The sequence below is a fragment of the Thunnus thynnus genome, chromosome 13 (genome assembly GCF_963924715.1).
Source record: "Thunnus thynnus chromosome 13, fThuThy2.1, whole genome shotgun sequence".
NCBI classification, from domain to species: Eukaryota; Metazoa; Chordata; class Actinopteri; order Scombriformes; family Scombridae; genus Thunnus; species Thunnus thynnus.
Genome location: NC_089529.1, coordinates 15,582,128 through 15,602,817, shown reverse-complemented (window position 1 = coordinate 15,602,817; position 20,690 = coordinate 15,582,128). Strand labels below are relative to the sequence as shown.

Genomic DNA, 20,690 nt, shown 5'->3' with positions numbered 1-20,690 from the left:
ACCTATGTTGTTTTGTCCAGGTATAAGTAAGGATTTGTGCTTATCTCAAAAAAATACAGCACAGGACAGCTGTGGACAAGACATTTGTGTTGTTGGGAGAAAGCCGGGGGCGGCGAGGGAGTTTATAGGAACCCAGCAGCTCCCTGGGGCCCCCTAAGAGGATAACCATATGTAAGGACAGTAGAGGAAGGATTGCATCTATTCTGTGTTGCAGCAGATATGTAGGTGTTTACACTTAAACAGTCTGATACCACCAAGGAATGTGAGACAGTTAATCCCATGCAACAAAAACTAAATATCACAATGTCACCACGGTGTCATGCCGGAACAATCAAGATGGTGCGAGCTGGCTTGTGGGTTTTGGTGAGGCTCATCTTGTGATTATTAATAGCATATATTTTAGTCTTTTTTTCTTAATTTGTTGCTTTTTGTTAAGGAGTTCCAATTAGATGATCTTATACTATGATCACCTTCTTATCAACATTCTGTAGTTAAAAAAACAAAACAATGATGTTGGAAATAATCAATTCAGGCTCATATACAAACATCTGGTTCAGTCATTGAATATTTCCTTCACCACCAGATGAGACAGTGCAGAATTTTAATACCATGTTTGCTGTAATTCAGGTTGGAAAGGGCACTTTTCTTTGCTTATCTGATTCTATATGCATGTGAATGTTTGTTGTCAAAATTAGGTTTTGCTGTCTTTCATATTTCACATATTATCTACTGTACAGTACACACTGTCAAGATAATACAGCTTACATAGTGTTGAAGTATATCTGCAGCTAGTCTTTATATACATTTCATGTGCTTTTCTCTCAGTGGTACTCCCTCTTGACTGTGGAGTTTAAAAAAGACACTGTGATAGGTCATTATTATATTCCTCTTTCTTTTCCCATGTTGTTATATTGTGTCTTTGTCTCGCCTTTTTTTTCTTTTTCTTTGCCCCGCTTTTCTTCAACCTGACCCAGGTAACTACACCTCTCCATGACAGGAATGTTATATATGGAGGAGCGAGTCTCAGCAGGTTGGCGTAGCTTGTATTTAAATGCATGTTTGAGTTAAATTAATGTGCATCCATCATCACAGCCGCAATGTCGCACTGTGTAACATCTGGGGCAGGTCGGGGTTATCGAGTTCCCTCAGGCAACTTTTATAAAAATTTAGTTCATTCATAAGTATCGGTTCGATTCTTGTGAATGAGTGTGTTTTATTAACCTTACGACAGTTCAACTAGTATAATTCTGTACGATATTTTTAATAGTATGTCATATTTTGGGGAGGAAAGGCATTATAAAGGGTCACTTCACCCTAATACACACAACTTAATCTGGTTTGTGGTTTTTACATTTGAGAAACTTGATAAAACACAGACCTAATTGGGAAAATGATCAGCTGTCCATCTCCAAGCAGAAGATAACAGTTCACAACAAGGTAAATGCTAAAATATATATATTTTTGGACAGATGTAATTTTGCTGAGTTTTAAAAAAAACTACTTAGACCTCTGCAAAAAAAGAGTTGATCTCCTTTGATTTGTATTTGGATGAATCACAGCCAGTATCTTTACACTTCTGAAGCTTTCTGGATAGTTAAATAACACTCAAAAAAACAAGTTTTACTGTGTCTGTGGGTGTTGAAACAGAAAGCATAATCAGCACAACTTCACTCTTGACTCCAAAGAGAAGCCTCCACCTTGACCAGATCTTTTCTCCCCAAGACCTCGAGGGACAAACAGGCCTCAACAGGCAAAATCACATCCTCAAGGTCTTCCCTCCTGACCAAAGACATTCCCTCCCAAAACATGAAATTCAATGTTTGCTGGCAAATGTGTGGAATTCCACAGTCCATCGACAGTTTTGTAAGGACCATAAGTCCTTCCTTGTTGATTAAGGCTCACAGCGGCTTTGCTTTAGTTACAAAAAGAATATGAACTGAGAGATTTGGAGAGGATAAGAACATGTTTAAAGCATTACCTCATGTGTTGTCGAGGAATGTACTTTTCAGGTGAAAAATCCTTTGCCTTGGGCCATATTATACAGCAGTGAGTGAAAAGGAGGAATGGGGAGGGAGAAAGGAGCGCCACAGACCCCAAGCCCTTTAATCAAAGTCTGCACGTACATCTGACTGTACGTGCAGCTATTTAATCAGTTTGATCATTTCTGCAAAATAACTTTTTATTTCCTTTGCTATTTTTGCATGATTTTTTTTTTTCTCCCTTGGACGTGCTTGCATTCACATGCACACTCCACACATACTCGATCTCTTTCTACACACACACACACACACACACATGCACATACACTTACACACTTGTACAAATAGCTCAAACACCTGCCTGTGGAGCTCCCTGTCTTCTTGCTGAGGTAATGTAGGAGGGAAAAAAAGCATTCCTCAGCCCTTTCTTCTTCTCTCCTCCCCTCACAGCATTTCATGTCTTTTCAGAAGTAAACTCACTCTTTCTGTATTATCGGCGTCATGCAGCGTACAGTATAAGCACCGAGTTGCCTTTGCTGGATACTTCTCAGACTGCCGTCGGATGTGTTCTTGGATGACACAACTTCTGTACAAAAACATCTGGTATGTTGAAATCTTACTGCTTTTCTTTAGAGCATCCTTTAGTTACTAAAACGTTTTACTCACGAAACAGGTCAAAGTTACAAATGCTTCTCTATGCTAATTATTGAGAATTTACTGGGATTAATTCCAAAGTTATTAAGATACTGTACTGTAGTGTTTTTTTTCATAGAGCAGTTGACACATTGCCCACACAAAAGTGGGAACAAATAGCTCTTTGTTTGCAAGTGTGTAGTGATGAATGAAACTCTTGTTGGAAAGGATTTGTGTATTTACATATATACACTGGCTTTGTTTATAATAGAATTTTCAGTATTCTAACCAATTTTTTTTAAAGGACCCACCACTGCCTGTTTAAAAGACAAAGAAAACATGCCAGGCAAGGAAAGGGTGTGTTGGCTGCAGCCAAAAATATCCACCAGGAAAAAACAAGTGTTTGAGCAAAATACATTTGTCACAAAAAAAAAAATCTGACAGCTCCAGAGTGGTGCGCTGTAGGGTTCCACATATCCACACATTTGGATGTTTTCTGCTATTTAAAATGATGTCATCACATTTGGCATCTTTTTTTAAAATCTTAAAGCTTATAGTATTTTGGAAGTGTTACCAGTAGAATTTAAATCCTGAATTAAAATTTTAAACTATAACATGTTTAGAGAGAAAAATGACTGATTGGCCTTGAGAGAATGGACCTGTCTCAGCAGCAGTATCATCAGTCTTAAACATTACGCTTAAGTCCATAAGCAAATCCAGACTTGAATCTAGACAGATATATTCATTTACAGAGATATATGATACTGTATTATGCATGCATATTCTTTATAGTGTGCACATGTGTAAACATGAATGAATTTGCCCAAAATGTTTTTCTCTCTTTCTCTCTTCGGCAGGTGTCAAAGAAATGTGCCAGGACATTCAAATGTGAGCCCAGCTGTAAATATCCAGTTGCAGCTTCATTTTAGTGGCTTTACCTGAACTGTCAATTCATCAGGCTCTGTTTATGAGCCAGCACTTTGCTTTCCAAACTAGAAAAGACTTAACAGATGAGGACTGGTTCCCTGGTGATGCATGAGGGTCCAGTAGCTACCTTGCCTGTTCAGCAGCAGCCTTACAGGCATACTTACCCTGAGGCTGTGGGTGACCTCCAAGGTCAAGTTCCCCTTCTGACTCAAACCTCCAACAACAAACTGAAAACCATGTCTGAACCTGCTCCTCTGCTGCACTGTACTCCGGATTCCATGGCCAGTCATGTTCAAAGCTTTACAGGGAAGGAGCTGCAGATGGCCAACAGCTCCCCCTGTGATCTAACTAAGCCTGACTCAAAGCAGAATGGACACTGTGATTGCAGCTGCAGTTCAGACACGGCTCCTGGAACAGGTGGAGATAGGGAGGTGTCAAGCCTGGATTGTAGAGCAGCTGTTCATATTAACTCTCAGATGGAGGCAGAAAAATTGAAACATTGTGAAGCTACGTTACCTCAGCAGAAAGAAGGAAGCCCCTCAGAGGCCTCCTCTCCTGAGGAATTTCTTTCTGCCTTTTCACCAGGCCTGGATAACAGTTGTGGTAACCATCTGTCACCATCTGTGAGTGCACCAGAGGACTGTTCACTGGATCTGCTAAGAATAATAAAGCACAAGCCGAGCGCCATTGTATTCTGTGATCATGACTGTAGTGCTGACAACCAGGTGATCTTCCCCATTGAGAGCTCTGACGGCGGGGAGTCTTCTTCATCCACCAACGAAGCGGGAGAGGGTGACGACGATGAGGAAGACGACGACGATTTTTCGGAGGCCTTACAATATAAGGAATTCCTGGTCAGTCGTCGCCGTAGAAACTTGAGCAGGAACAGGAAGTGCTTGAGGAAGAGACAGGATGCCCAGCCTAACAGCACTTCTGGCTGGCAAAAGCCCACCAACAGGGGCAAACCTGAGTTCACAGGTAGCCAGGAGGAAGAGGATACACCACAGAACAATGGAAAACAGGTAAGAAAAACAAGGCAGGAGTAGAGTGATAACAAGGCCAGAGACACAGGTTTCTCCAGCCTTATTCACTGTGTAGAAGAAAGCAGTTCAGTAGCTGCATGCCTGTGTTACATTACACTGCAAATAGATCTTCTTCACATTAAACATTTGACTGGAAGCACATGAACTACTAATAACATTAAAGATGGCTCAATTTTATTCAAGTGTCCCAGATATGACAGTTTGACAGTGAGCCAGTGTAACTGATGTTATTATTTACACCTGTGCATTTCCCACTATATGTCAAAATGTCTCCTATGAAAAAGGCCTATTTTTTTAACAGTAAAACCTACTTGCACCACTAGAGGGCAGCAATGTCAAATTGTTCTCACAGTAAATGCTGATTGTCCTTTAGTTGCTTGAAGTATTTTTTTTCAATTGAGGTTCATGGGTGTTTTTAAAAGATTTTAAATATTGTAAATGTGAATTCTTGTGAATTTCTGAATACTTCAGTACCATCTAGGAACATGTAAAGTATGTTTCAGTAGCTGTGTGCAGACCCATTCCTGTATGGGTTCAGGCCAGGGGTCACGATAGCTCTTTGTACACTAGATCACAGTTCATACAACTTTGTTAAACTAACCAAACATGGATATTTTGCCTATTAGAGCATCCTGGTGGTCAAAGATGCATAGATGCAAAAATGCGTGCATGTACTGTACAGTAGTAGCAAGGTTTGATTCCAACTGTAGCATGTCGTCCTCCTCTCCTTTTTTCTCCACGTGTCCTGTCTGTCTCTACTGCCGACTATCAATAAAGGCGAAAATGTCTGTTAGTCAGATAAAAATACAAAAGCTGAAATCTAGAGTGCCCATACTATCTGCTTTTCTACGTATTCTACTGGTGATAAATGCGTTCACAATCATTTAAATTCTTTGGTATTTGAGTTTTTGGAAAAAAAGAAAACAGTGTGTTTATGTGTTTAAAAAAGGGGAATCCGAAAAAGGATTAGTTTGGCAGGTATACCTTCAATCATAAATTCTTCTCATTTTTCCCCTGGCCCGTGCTGGCATCTCCAGCTCCCAGCATGCTTCTGTGCCAGTAGACGTCCATTAGTGTGAACGTGCCCCTGACCGCGTTCTCACACCTGTCAGAGCGGCCCTCAGTCACAGGCACGTTCCCATAACAGTCCTCTGGCACACTGCACACTGTTCTCCACCGTTGGCCAGAAATGAAAGGATTTCTTCTCCCCGTGCTCCTTTTGTGATGGCGTTCTCAGCGTTTGACCAAGTAACTTTTAAAGTCACTTATTGACAGGCCAACACTCATTTGAATACCTGTTGAGTCAAAGAGGCCCCATTGTGGTTCCACATTCTTGGAATATCTTGGCTCAGGCAGTTTCGTCACACTCCGTAATATGGGTAACAACTTTGCCAAATGAAATAATTTGAGGAAATTAAAGTAAAAAACAAGCTATCAAAATGCACTTTAAAATGTTAAAGTGGAATGAGTCTTGAGTTTGGTCTTAAGACAGTTTTTCTATTATTTCCCAGTTTGGTCGGTGCGTTGATCACTGGTCTATGGCACATTATGTCATGTTCCAACCACGCAGAGTTTGTCTGCCTAAGTTGAAATTTTATTTTTTTTCTTTCTTGAGTAGACAATAAAGATCTGTTTTAAAAATTGAGGTGAGACTTGATCGTAAAGATTTACCAGTTAGTCACTTCACTTTATGAATTACTGTAATTTAAACTGGTGTACTAAACTTAATAGCAGGAACGGGATCAGAAGTGAAGAAACTGCTGCTTACTATATCAAATTTCAAATTATAGCATACGTCCGCTGCATCAGAATAGACAACACCAATGGAGATTTACAGGTTTAAATCCAGTAGATTGTTGTGATCCTAGAAGCAGTTGTCCATGTATTTATTTAGCTGCAGTGACAACATAATACTGTTACATGCACTTCAAATACCTTTCACCTCAAAGAAGCAGAGCCTACATACTGTATAGATCCAAGTATACACTTCTTTAGCTATTCATACTGAGACAGTAATAGGTGTCTTAGCCTTCCCAAGACAGTTCAAATAATGAAATGGGGTCTTGTAGCAGACATACTGTGATGCATTAAAAGCTTCATCCTCTGTAAATAGTTAGAGGGACGCCTATTAATATTTCATGAACTTTGAGAGCACTCTGCTGTGAAAGTGAGTGTGTCTGCGTGTATGTGTATGGTGTGCATTTGCGTTCACATTAGCACATTTCCACTCTGGGCCACTCTGTGTGTGCGTGTGCGCGTATGTTCATGTTTTCAGTCACTCATGCCACTGAAAAGCCTTCCACTCCCAGTGCTCTACCCTCGCCCCGCGTCTGTCCCCCATAGTGAGGGTAAAAATAGCACCCTGGTTGCACATAGACAGCCCTCTGTGTCCCTGTGTGTAGGAATCTGGAGATGTGGGGGCCATAACACACAGGAAATGGCTTTACTGCCAAGCCGTTACTGCAGATATTTTTTAAACTGGTCAACATGATGGGTTTAGGAATGGGAGTGGACAGAAGGGTGTGTTTGTGTGCGTGAGCGGGTGGGTTGAGTGGGTGAGGCACAAGCATGTGTGTATGCATGCATGTGTGTGAGTGAGGGGGCTGTTTTTGGACTTCAAGCTCCTCAAAGGGGCCCTATGTGCTGCTATCAGCCTCTGGGACTCTGGGATTGGCAGCGGAGCCAAGAAACAAAGCAGTTTGTTCATTTCCTGGAAGGGCCAGCGAACAAGTGTCTCAGTCAGAGTCCATGACCAATGGGTGGAGAGGGAAAGAGAGGGAAAGCGAGGGGTTTAAGTATGTGCATAACTGAGCTTTATGAAATGGACAACACATTTACATAACGTACATTGCTGTTTTTATATGTTGTAAATGCAGCTTATTCTTCACTGGCAGCTATCTTTATCTTTGGCCTTAGTTTTTCTCTTCTATGAAAGGCTTCTGTCTTTGCTGCTTTACAATAATCTCATTGAGAAGGTGTCACCTGCTCCATAGTGTGGGGGTACACTGTGTTCCCCTGGCCAGGCTGAAAAAGCTGTTCATCAGCAAAGAGCCTGGAGGCAATGAAGGTGGATGAGGAAGAGGTGTGTGTGTGTGTGTATGTGTGTGGGGTTAGGTTCAGCAGACTTCTCTGAGACCAGCATAAATGAAAGGCCTGAGTGCAAGGTTAACCCCAGAGTTTGCCCTTGAGCCATATTTACCTGCATGTGTATCTTTTGACCCGTATGTTCAGGCTGCTGCGTGTGACTCCATGACCCTGCTGATGAAAAAGTTGGATCAGCTCCAAGACGAGATCCAGGAAGTCCAAAGCGCTAACCCCTCTCACTCAGACGTGACCAAAGCTGACCAGGAGCAACAGAGCACGATGGTAAGTCAGGGACAGTTAAATCAAGTCAAGTCTGATGTATTTCATGGTGCCTTAAACTGGATTGACCCAAAGCGCTTTAGTAGGACTAAAGGACATGAAAAAAAACACCTAAATGAACAAAATATAAAAAGACCATACCGCTTGCTGAATATAGAATTTCAGACTTATTCAGGATGTAATTTTATGCAGATGTTCCACGTAATGTTCTTCAAAGTATGAATCATTCGCTGAAAAGAAGACAATATCAAATTGACTGTTTTGAATGGAGCCTGAAGAAAGATTCAGTTCAAGACAAGAGATGCATCAAATTTCTAACTAATCAATACAAATAGTTGATGATAATTACTTAAATGTGATAAATCATACCTCAATGGGAAATAATAGCTATATAAAACAATGTCTTTAATATGAAAATTATATTCTTTTTATCACCAAAAATTGGGAAAACCACAAAGATTTTTATTGTCTTCCCTGACTGACATTACAAAGTTCACTAATTGTCCTGTTGTCACACTTCAAGAGGAGAAATGAGAGGACACAGTGATACATGTGAGAAGTAGATTTAAATGTGTGAAAATATGATATTACAACTTTGCATCTTATTTTCAATCCACACTCAGTTCAGATATCGACTTACACACTTGTAGATCTTTTCTTTAATGAATTCAAATTAAGGACACAAAAGTATTACTATTTTTTGAGTGGAGAACTTGCTTTGTCATAAATAATAACCTTAGAAGAGGGTACCTTCAGTATTTACTATAGATCTCATAAATGGATTGCATCGACTGTGAAGTAAAATTAAAAATGGATGGCATGTTGTTTTGATTAGACTGCAGTGAAATTGTACCAAATTCTTGTTACTTTCAGTAATATATTGTTCTTTTTTTTTTTAAGACAAAGCTCATAACTTTAGCAATATTTTACATCATACCATTTGTGGCAACACACGCACGCACACACACACACACACACACACACACACAAGCAAAACCTACCATTAAGTGATCATGTTAGACAGCATCCCTACTCTGGGTTTGCGGGTTGCCAGGCTTGCAGTCTTTCCCTCTGTTTAATATGGGGTAGATTAATTAGGAATAATAGTTTGAATGGTTTCCAAGCCTGTTGTTTTCCACCATTAAAGCCTTTTTATAAATCAGGTGGGTTGTGACTCGTCTGGCATCCAGCTGGAGGCAGCATTAATCCCCCAGAAAACCACAGATAGTAAGTGCTGAGGTCATACCAGTTTACTGTTATTTTATTGGTTCATTTAACATCATTTCTGGAAGAAGTTCACAGTTGGTGGATGGCTCCTGTACTGTGCTCCTCTGCTTTCCTCTCACAGGGCATTCCAGCTGCCTCATTACGCTCACCAAGTGCAAATCTGGTAACCTCAAATAGCTCTTAAACCAACAGCACAGAACTTTAAGAATTCTTATAAAAAGGCTGTATTTAATCAAGCTAATCTTAATCAAACTGTCTGGCAAGCCAGGAAAACAGCAGTAAAACAGACATTTTTAGCTTCGTGTATCACATTCTCTGTCAACTATTTTTATATAACACTACGGGAAATTTCATTTGCAGTGAGGGTGGGTTTTTCACAGCAACCCATCGAGGTAAAATCCACAATTCAACACTATATAATGATCAATTAAATCAAATAATTAAAAAAGTTAAGTTCTGCCTGCTTTATAGTGGAAGAAGAGATGAGCAGAGAGCCTGTTTACCCTAAAAATGTCAAATATTTATAGGGTCATAAAGATTAACTGACAGTCCAAAACTGTAACGAATGACTGATTATTTTGTGTTTGGGCAGTAACAATAGACAAAGTTTGGGTGCACGGCAGAGTGATAATGAATTAATATTTGTTTGAATTAAAAATTGAATTTACCCCCTACCCCTTCTTCTTAAAAACCCTCAAGACATAGAAAATATTGCACTTTCTTTTCATATTCTGCTGCTCTAACAATGAACTTTTTGTCAAGTCAGTGAGATATCTCAACAACTATTGGATGGATTGACATGTAACTGTGTACAGACATTCATGTTCCACAGAGGATGTATCCACATTACATTGGTGACCCCTGACCTTTCCTCTAGTGCTACCATAAGGTTGACATTTGTGGTTTAGTATGGATGAAATTTGGTACAGATATTCATGTTCCCCACAGGATGAATTGTAAACACTTTGGTTATTCCTTTTATTTCTTACTTGGTGCCATCATCAGGTCAACATCTGTCCAACTCTATGATCAAATACCTGCTAAACTAATGACATTCCCATCAGCTTCAGCTGTACTTCATGTGTAGTGCAGGTAAATGTTAGCATGCTAACATGCTAAACCAAGATACACAGTAAGCGAGCATGTTAGCATGTTTACATTAGCATTTAGCTCAAAGCATCTCAGTGCCTAAGTACAGCCTCACAGAGCCGCCTGCACGTCTGTAGATTCTTGTCTTCTTTTCTGATGAATGACAAATTTGGAAATACAGTCACGCCAAAATTGTAAATTTAGATTGGAAATTCACTGACTTTCATTTTGAACTGTACTTGTTTTGGGGACACGGTGTCCTTGGTGATGTTATCTAACTGTAATTAGTAACAGCGTCATACCATCTCCATGATCGAAATGCTTTATGGGGTCATGAAGGGAATTTTCTACACAGGAAGGCTTTGTATGTTCTGATGAAGGGACACATGCATTTGTGGATTGGATACTTGGGAGGAAAAAAACCAGCGTACTGTTTATGGAAAAAAAAAAATGTCATTCCCCCTTCACTTTCAGTCATACACACACACACACACACACACAAACGCACATCCATGTTATCAGCTCGGCGCTGAGAGCGGGAAGCACAGCAGCGGGTCTTTACAACTAAAGTGCGTAGGCCACAGTAGTTGAGTCATGAGGTCAAGCAGGGGTGGACTTTCCAGTGTTGTCAGTGAGCGGAGATACAGAGGGAACGAGGATGAACTAGATAACGGGGGGGATTTTTCTGAATGAGAGAAGGGCAGACACATCATCAGCAGTGTCTTATATCTTCAATCACTCCACACCAACACCAGCTCCACTAAATACTCCACAGAAACCAAACAGAGATACAGAGAGCTGCTGAAGAGACGGTGACATGAAGACAGGGACTGGGGTAAGAGACTAGAGGAGACAGAGCTACACAGAGATTGATATTAAAGGAGATACTGTATGTGTTGAAGTTTAGCATAAAAAAACCCCATTAATTTTGAGACATTACTGCAATTAATTTATGCAGACAAGACAATAAATGAGAAGAATGGGCAGCAGTTTAAATTGTATGTTAATCTTCTTGACAGTATTGTGGTTAAAAAACAGAAAGAGAGTGATGTTCTTATAGTTGGCAGACAAAAAAAAACATGTGACAAAACAAATTTAAAAAATGTATATAGTCTTTGGTGAAGCCAGAGATAAGAAAAAGAATATATCTGTGAATATGCCATCATTTTGAGAAACCCTATAGCAGTAACAATACATGCTGGTATGATTGGCTACCAAGCATCTTGGCCATAATGATATTTTTACAAATAATGTATAACAATTGAATTGATTATAAACTGATGTTGGATGTGGCACCGTCAAAGAGCAGATGTGTTAAAGAAATACATCTTATTTTAAATCTAAGGCAAGAATTTGCCTTTTGGCTGACTTCTCTTACTCTTAACTTGAAACAAACATTAGCTTTAAAGCTGACAAGAACAACTTCAGCACAAAGTTAACTCAGCAGCTGTTCTGCAGCTTTTGATTGTATCACATGACCTTCCTAAGCAGACAGAGAAAAATGCAAATTTCCATTTTTTTTCTGAGCACTTTAAGGATTTCTCGTGCATGTTGGCTTAAAAGTTACTGAATGGACCTTGTGATAAGAATGTCTGTGTCAATTACAGTTTCCAAGATCAAGGATGAAATCTCAACTTTTAAGCCAACACAGCTGAGAAGTCCTTCAAGTGCTCAGAAAAGAAAAAAAAAGATCTGTATTTTATGACAACTGGGGAAGATCGTGTGATACAATTGAAGGCTCCAGAACGGCAACTCAGTGGCGCATGTTGTTTTTGTCAACTGCTGTCTCAAAGGCCAAGAGTGAAGGCCACCTCCTGTGCCTCATCTGACTTCTTTTTCTCTGTCCTTCCAGGGTTCTCCAGCTACGTGCAGGAAGGTGAGCCGAGCCCTGAGTCAGGATCAGGGACCCTCCAGATCTCCAGACAAACCTGAGCCACTGACCAGGCGCCGCTCGCGCCCTTTGACCCGCAGCAGACCGCTGACCCGCTCGTCCCTGTCGTCCCCTACACATCTCCATGCTCGACGGGCAAGGGTGAGTCAGACTGTGTTGGGAGCGACTGACAGTGAGCTTTATGTTAACAAATTGTGTGGTTACATGTTTGGACTGACTTTGCAATGATTGTCACATTCAAAAATGAGTAAGCACAGTGAGTGTTTCCGATTACTGCCTGCTAATCATTGACTACACATATGACAAGCTGATTGAAGGTTATTTGGACAGATACAGGGAGGAAATTGCGCCACAAAATTAACTCTCTGTCCCAAATTCTTTATTGAATCACAAATGCAACTAGACTACAGTCTACTGCATCCTCTCCCACGAGAAACCCACTGTGACCTAGAGTTTACCTTCTGATTATATCATCAGGTTACCACTCTCAAGCTGATATGGTGTCTGTGATTTACCTCGGCTTGATCAGATTACAGATTCAGTTCAAACCTGCAGTATTCCTCGCTCATGTCTCACTCTTTAGAAACAGCGTGCACAGCGGTTTTGGTGCTAAACAACATCTAACACTTTGCAGCTGACCCTGCAGACAGCTTCAGAGACTTGTCTGATTGATATAAATTGATCAGTTAACCGTCTGAGGAGATGTTTCAATGTCTAGCAAACTCAATTTATAACATCTCTGCAACAAAACTCAAAGCTTCGACCTGTTTTGCGTCGTATAATTTCAGTCAGTGAATTTTTGTTTTGTGTGCTGAAACAAAATGTTTGACACTGAACATTGTCATAGCTGCTTTCTTTGTAAATACGTTGACCTCTCATGCCCTTTTTTTAATCTCTGCACAGTGCTTCTTACGTCTTCTTGTCATAAATTGGGAATATTTACCCATAACTCTTTCTTGTCTGACTATTTTTTTTTTGAAAACCTCAGTTTACTCTTTTCCTCCCTCTCCTCTATCATCCTCCTTTATCATCCTCCTCCTCCCTCTCTCTGGGCCTCTGTCCAGTAGGCATGTTCCCTGCTGTTGTGTAAATAAGGTGAAAGTGAAAGGATGAGCTCTGCTCCATTCAGCAGTATGCAAGGTCATCTTTCTCTCTGTCAGCACTGCGGCAACAACTGCCACAAATACCTTACTGCTCAACAGGTAGAACTGTCAAGGCAGGTGAAGGGAGACCTACCATCATTTATCAAGAATACATTCATCTTTTAAAGTCGACCTCTAAAACAATAATACTGGATTTTTCAATATAATATTATAAGTTTGCTCTTGACTTTGTGAATAGTAGTTTGATAAAACGCTAAAACTCAGGGTCTTTGCTACACTTTGTGCACTCCCAGGAAACATTTTTTGATGATTTGCAGGACCAAATTTAGTTAAGAATGTAATATTTCTTTTAGAGATTCCCATTATATCAACAGCTTTTAAATGATCATATTTCAATATACGGCAGGTCCTATATACATGTTGAAACGTTGTCATTTTAATGCTGTTGAAACAGCAGCTATACTGTATGTAACCTAGAAATGTAAAACACTTTTCAACCAGATATATCTCACTTTCTTATAGACAGGAGTTGGCTTCTGCACAAAGAGGTACATGCCTTTCAGTTGATCCTGAAGTGTCAGAATTATTAGTTGTGTATGTGTGAGTGTGTGTGAGTGTGTATGGATGTGTAGGTAGAGAGAGCAGCAGGGGCCGTGGGATCAGACTGATGCTAAGGAGTGGGTTTGTTTTCCCCTAACCGTGACTGATATAGTACAGCTGTCCAAACTGACATGGACACACACACACACACACACACACACACACACACACACACTCACTCACTCACTCAAATTCACAGTGTTCTTCTTTTCTCTAAATTTAGAGCACATTTTGTATCAAAGGTATTTGTTCATTTTTTTTATGACTTGTAATTGTTTTCTTGATTTTTTTTTTTTGTAATAGATGTGGACAGAATGTGACCAGAGTTTTATTGAAGAAAATTCAATATATTAGTCACTTTAGAGCATAGATTGAACCTCAGATCATAGATTGAACTTGAGAGGAGACTTGGAATGACTGGATGACTTGAGGTTGTAATTTGGAGGAGTTAGTAGTTTTGGATAATTCACCTAACTTGAAGTATGAAACCAAACTGCAGTGATATTATTGTGCACCCCCAGACACTCACTGGCATGTGAAGATGAGATGTGCGTAAGATAATGTAGCTATGAAGCCATCAGGAACTGATTACTTGGGGAGTTTATCTGCAGACTATTGATTTACACAGAAGACTTGAAATTTGTTTTCTATTTCATAGTTACTTTTTGTTGAGCCTCTGACTTTAGCACTAGTTGCCAATAGTTGACTACTACAGTATAAATTCAAACCAATTCTTATAGCTTGATGCTTAATACATTTGAATGACTAATGGTTCATTCTTGCTATTTTGAAAAAAAAGATCTTAAACTTACCGATCAACATGTGAAGCAAAATGTAAATCATTGCTTTCATAGGAAATTCAAATATTAGTATTTTATTGTAAACTTGAATTGGCAGGTTGTTTGTTTAGTCATTTCCAGTATATGACCTCAGGGCTGAAGAAAACACACAGGAATCATTCAGACACATCTGTGTAACTGCAAAACTGCAGGTGCATCATTTGGTAAATCCCAGCCTCTGAAGATGTTTTGTTACAGTGTCTGTGTTGGCTTAATGTTTCACACACTGATAAGGAAATTAATCTCGGCTTCTTTGACAGATTTTATACAGTAGTTTGTCAATTCCTGTGGATTTAGGGACTTTTTAAAGAGTGTGTATGTGTGCAATGTTCTCTTCAAACTTTCATTTCCTGTGTTAATATTCCAGCAATTGAATATTTCAGTCATGTGTTGTTGGTGGATTTTACAATTAGAAAAAAAAAGGACACATAAAGCCTCACGTTGCTCTTGACCTCACATCAGGTATCATCATCTATTTTGATTAAATTCATATCCTCTTTTTCTCCTTCTCTCTTTCCCAAATCAGCTCTCAGACTCTCAAAGGAACACAGAAACACGCACAGAGACACACATATGCGGCCACAATATCATTGCCAATTTCCTCTAATTTAATTGCATCATTTATTATGATTTCAAGTGGTTTTCCTGAAGGCGAGTCGGTCTCATTCATCAGCGGATGTCAGCCAACTAAACAACATATCCCTCAAATGTGATTTTTCTTTTAATTTCGATGAATCTCAGGTTAAAATTCAAACAAATAAGCTGTTAGGGCATGATGGGTTTTCATATGATAGTGTAGCTCAAAAAATCTGTCTCTGTTGATTGAACCAGATTTGAAAATTGGGTCATTTTCCCAGCGTATCTGCTTCTGCTGTACACGGAGAGTTTGTATCAGGGAAACTGAGTCATCACCTTTGGCTGATATTGAGTTTACATTCTCCAGGGCTTGAAAGTGTTCATATGAGTCCACTAAGTGTTTGTATATTTTCTTACTTTTGTTTTGGTACTCACTGTGTATTTCTTCTCCTTTTTTTTTCATGTCAGGCTGCGGCAAAGATGACCAGCGGATCTGCAGGTAAGATGACCCTTAAAGTGTGAGTGTGTTTGTGTGTGTGAGGGGGGAGCCAGTCTGCATTCAGTATCCATTCTGTTGGATTGTTTGCATTCCCGCTTTGGGATAAAACTGGACTTCTGGGAATGTCTCCCACAGGATTCCCAGCTAGTATGTCAAACCTCAACCACCCAGAAGTAATGATATACTGTTTCTACTATAACACACACACACACACACACACACACACACACAGTCTTGGCTGTACACATACACAACACATGCATATTCAGGTGCATAAACATGGATATTCGGGCAAGCTCATATAAAAAAACACAAACACTTTGCGCTTTGAAGTGTTGGTTTGGTGGAATTTGTTGTTTGATAAGACACATAAGCTTATCACCTCCTCACCAGAACAAAAACAATGTTTTTCTTATTAAAAATATGCACTATATTAAAAGGTACATCAAAATAAGTTTAATAATTAAAGGAACATTAATTTAATTTTTCCCCTTGGTGTTAAATTTTTCTCTGTTTTCTCTGGGACTCAAGTTCCAAGAGACTGTGATACAACAGTCAGAGGAGATGATTAATGAGTCCAACTCTGACCTCTGTCCATATCTCTTATCCTCAGAGTGTGTCCCTTTTGACTGACATGCACAGGCGTCATGGCGACTGTAGTTAAGTGCAACCCACGGAGATGTCTTGGCGACAGGGTCACATTTGCTGCACTGCAGGATTGTTTATTTTTGTGTGTTTTGTATGTGTCTGTATATGTGTGTGTGTGTGTCTGTGTGTGTGTACATGTAGTAAGAGATGGAGTGTCTCCGATGTGGCAACCGGGGTCACATTACTGTCAATGATGGTGCAGTGTGGGTAATGAGGCCCCAGAGGCTGCAGGGAGGTCAGAGGTGACGCTGTCAGCGGCATACGACGAGGGTGGGTGAAAGTGTGTGTGTTCGAGTAAAAAACATTTCATTACACTTTCAAACCACTACAAACACGGTAGCGCTGAGAGAGGAGTGTCGATTTGTTTCATTTGTTTGGGCTGTCGTGCTTCAGGTTTGTTTTCTCACTTGATTTTCTCCTCTGATACGAGGAAACACGTTGACAGAAACCCTGTCTAATCAATCAGTGTTTGTCGGCCTGTGTGGTCTGTGTCTTAGCTGCAAAAGGACAGGATATGATACGGACATATCTCTGCTCACATAGTTGACATTCACTCTCCCTGTTTATCACTCTGCCAGATAAACAGGGAATTCCTCCCAGGACTGGTGTTACCTGTGTTTTCTGCTTATTTGGTTCTACATTTCTGTAATTATCCTCAACATGTGATGTATTTCTTTAGTGTGACAGTTTTCGTGAATGTCTATGGGTGTGTGTGTGTGTGAGAGAGAGAGGGAATGCGTGCCATGACGGTATGTGGTTTAAATCAAATCTGCCCTCCAGCCACCAAGGAAAATGATTTAATCCCTGCAAAGACGAAAGGATTTATGTCCAATACATTTCTTTTTTCTGGAGAATTAATATGCAATAACAGAGGAGTATTTTTATATAGATGCTTAATCGCTTTACATGATTTGAAGTTTGTTTGTATTTCGATCGCTTTCAATCTTCACCTCCATGGTGCCTGTGCTGTCTCGCCTCGGTCGTACTGCACATGTGCAAAAACTGATTTTTCTGCATCTTAACTCTCTTCTAAAGTTGAATTAAGGATTAGGATAAGGTTGTTTCTGATGTGACCTGTCAAATAACTGTAGTGCCCTAAATAAAAAGTGTCTCATTGGTTTTACACTCAGTCCTCATGCAAACTGCTGGTTAGGTTACTATTGTCCAACACTTTTATAAAGAAGGATGTGGTTTGAATCAGCTTACCAAACCAGCAAAGTTAGGTACAGTATAGTAGTACAATATAGTACAGTATATATTGTTGATGAGGACAAAATCAGTCTTGTACTGGTTTACACCAGCTCTTTGTAAATCCATCACTAAGTTCATGTGTTAAGTCTTTCTTAAGTTCTTAGTAAATAATAGCTACACTTCAGTAATGTGAAAATCAGTTGCTAGGAAACATCTGTAGCGCCATCCAATAAGAGGCAACCAACTGCAAAAACAGGAAGTCACCGTAGCATCAGAAGATAAACATAACTTCCAAAAATAACAGTTTTAAGGGCCAGAAGATAAAATAAACATAACTTTGTGAATAGGTATGACTGTTTTATTTCTATCTGCATTCCAGGAGAAATGTGTGCTTTAGCATTAGTAGCATACCTGTCAACATTGGGCTTTGAAAATGAGGGAGATTTTCCGGGACCCTAGCTGACCATAATTTTTACATTATGAAAAAGGTTTCCTCTCTCCCTTTACTGCCTGGTCTTTGTGGCTTCTTGGGCGCGCTTATGTTTAACAGACCTAGCCTGCTGGTTAATATCATTTTTCCCACCATGACCAACACTAAAGTCCACCCTACACACCTTGCAAAAGCCACAGTTGTTTCCAAACATGCTTTTTGTCAGGAATGGGAAAATAGTCTACCAAGTATATAAATATTTACACAGAGATTTTTTTTTTTTTTTTTTGCTGGTGTTTCACCTGTTTCGTTAAGGTACAGTTACTGAGGTCAACAACCTTTTAACAGAAAACATCATGCTAACAGAGTTGTTGTGTAGTGTTAGTGCCTGTATTAAAAGATCTGTAAGTCCTTTCATAGCAGGTTTCAATCTTGTTCTTTAACTTTTGTTTGTTAAGATGTCCTTTAGTTTACATTTGGATAATATATTGTGCTTTTAAACATATTTACCATCTAGATACAGCTGTAAGTTCCTTACCGCTTTTCTTGCTTTGAATGTGTTCATGTCTCTCCATCACCTGAAAGCTTGGGCTTCTTCTATTTGTTTCCCTTCCCTCCTTAAACTTTTCTTTAAATGTTGAATCAGTTGTATCTTCTTCCTTCGTGAATCAGTTCTTTACTTCCTCGTTTATCTTTCAACAGCATTACATCCTGCAATTACTCACTTCTGTCTCTTTTCTCCTGATTCCTTTACTCATTCTGAAAATGAGAAAAGCTTTCTTTTTAAAAGTCTGATGGAGCATGAAGCAGAACTTTAATTTGTATGGTGTTAATTACAGTAATTGTGGACAAACACCAAAAAGTGGGAATGCATGAGCAGCCAAGTTATCCAAACTATCAAGCTACATTAACATTACTGGAAAAACAGCACAGCACAATGTCAATTTTAAAAAACTTGCGTTGAGTTTTTGCTAGTTACTTACTTGATTGTCTTTTGTCTGACATTATTATTATTATTATATTATTATTATATTTGATGCCGCACATGTCTGTTAATGTCATATATCAGCCTCTGAACTCTGAAAACAGCTCGCCTGCCTGCTAGCTTTAGCACAGTTCGTTTGTTTTAAACATCCGTGTGGCACAGGTGGGCGGTGGTTTGTTGGTCACTCCATGTTAACAGTAACAGCAGTCTCACAGTGTCTCATACAAGGATGTAATGTTCAAATGGAAAACAAAACAAGCGCTCCTAGAAGCTACAACAGAAACTGCAGTAGAAAGCCAGTCTGAGCCACTAATGGCTGTAAAATGATGAAAGTTTGCATAAATGCTATTTCAGAATTTGGGAAGTGGGTAAACAGTATTTATGCCTGTGTGTAACTGTAAAAATAAAAAAGGGAAATATGGGAGATTTACAGAGGAAATTAGGAAATGGGAGCACAATAGGAGAGGGGGTGAAAATATGGGAGAAACCCAGGAAAAACGGGAGAGTTGACAGGTCCAATTAGTGGTATTCAGTGAGAGCGAAATATCCAATTATGCTAAGCTAACCAATGTCATTTGGTCATTTAATTTAACGTCACTGTCATAATGTTTGTAATTTGAAGTTTAGTGTATTTTTCTGTGAAATTTAAAGTTTCAGGTCAGATATGTCAACCACATGTGTTTTACTCATCTAAACAGGTCAGATATTAGCAAGCTAACGTTAGCTTTGTCTAGGCTAGGCTAAGTTTGAACTTACAAGCAGCAGGTGCTTCTGGCGAACATATAGAAGTGAATCTTTCATCTTTTCATGGATCAGAATTCGCATTATTTTTTCCAACATATCTTTTCTTAACCATATTATCAATTTGTGGTGTCCGCATTCTGTTGGACTAATGTCATCTCAAATAGTTAGGGGGAAGTCTTCTTGCATTTTGTGAAACTTTAGTAAATAACTGGCCTGTATACACTTGGTTTGTGAAAAAGTAAGAATACTTGGGAGTTTTTCCTCATCCAAACTGATGGTGTAAAGGACAGATGATGGTTTAAGCTGCACAGATTGTCAAGTCAAGTCAAGTCAGTTTTATTTATATATCGCCAAATCACAACAGAAGTTATCTTAGGGCATTTTTCACATAGGGCAGGTCTAGACTGTACCCTTTAATTTACAGAGACCAAACATTCCCCCATGAGCAAGCACTTGGCGACAGCGGCAAGGAAAAAATCCCCTTTATCGGGAAGAAACACTGAGCAGAACCAGGATCTAGGTGGGCGGCTATTTGCCTTGACCGGTTGGGTTGAGAGAGAAAGAGGGAGTGGTAGAGAAGAAAGACAAAGTGGGGGAGACTGTAAAGCCCCCTGAGGAAAATGTTGTTTTTTGTGATATTGGGCTATATACGTATATAAAAACTGACTTGACTAAAATGGACTAATTAAGACAATTGCAAATATTAAGACTTGTGTCATGGCCAGGAAGCTATACAAGACAAGATTCTACTAAATGCTTAGCGGTGTATGCATTTGCTTCTCTTGCTGAACACTTGCCTACATTTCGCTCTTTGGAATTTGAATCCAGCATATGAATGTAATTTTATCCCAGCTGCTCTGCATTTCTTTCAGACAAGCTGGATGAGTATACAGTACTACACTACTACTGCTCTGGTTGAAATT

The 20,690-nt window shown here is 39.5% G+C and overlaps 1 protein-coding gene across 1 annotated transcript; it reads left to right on the top strand.

The window, feature by feature from the left end:
* The first annotated feature begins 720 nt into the window (after positions 1-720).
* LOC137195690 (uncharacterized) lies at positions 721-17,571 on the top strand. The gene is made up of 6 exons (XM_067608260.1): positions 721-2,582; positions 3,470-4,561; positions 7,814-7,948; positions 12,114-12,293; positions 15,739-15,769; positions 16,383-17,571. Exons 2-6 carry the CDS (start codon positions 3,623-3,625, stop codon positions 16,400-16,402), a joined length of 1,305 nt encoding a protein of 434 aa, XP_067464361.1. The 5' UTR covers positions 721-2,582; positions 3,470-3,622; the 3' UTR covers positions 16,403-17,571.
* Positions 17,572-20,690: the final 3,119 nt, after the last annotated feature.

Excerpts from the sequence above, each read along its gene's own strand:
- LOC137195690 (XM_067608260.1), top strand. The coding sequence starts at position 3,623 with ATGAGGACTGGTTCCCTGGTGATGCATGAGGGTCCAGTAGCTACCTTG. Across the intron at positions 7,949-12,113 it reads AGGAGCAACAGAGCACGATG|GGTTCTCCAGCTACGTGCAG; the intron begins GTAAGTCAGGGA and ends CTGTCCTTCCAG. Across the intron at positions 15,770-16,382 it reads GATGACCAGCGGATCTGCAG|AGTGTGTCCCTTTTGACTGA; the intron begins GTAAGATGACCC and ends TCTTATCCTCAG.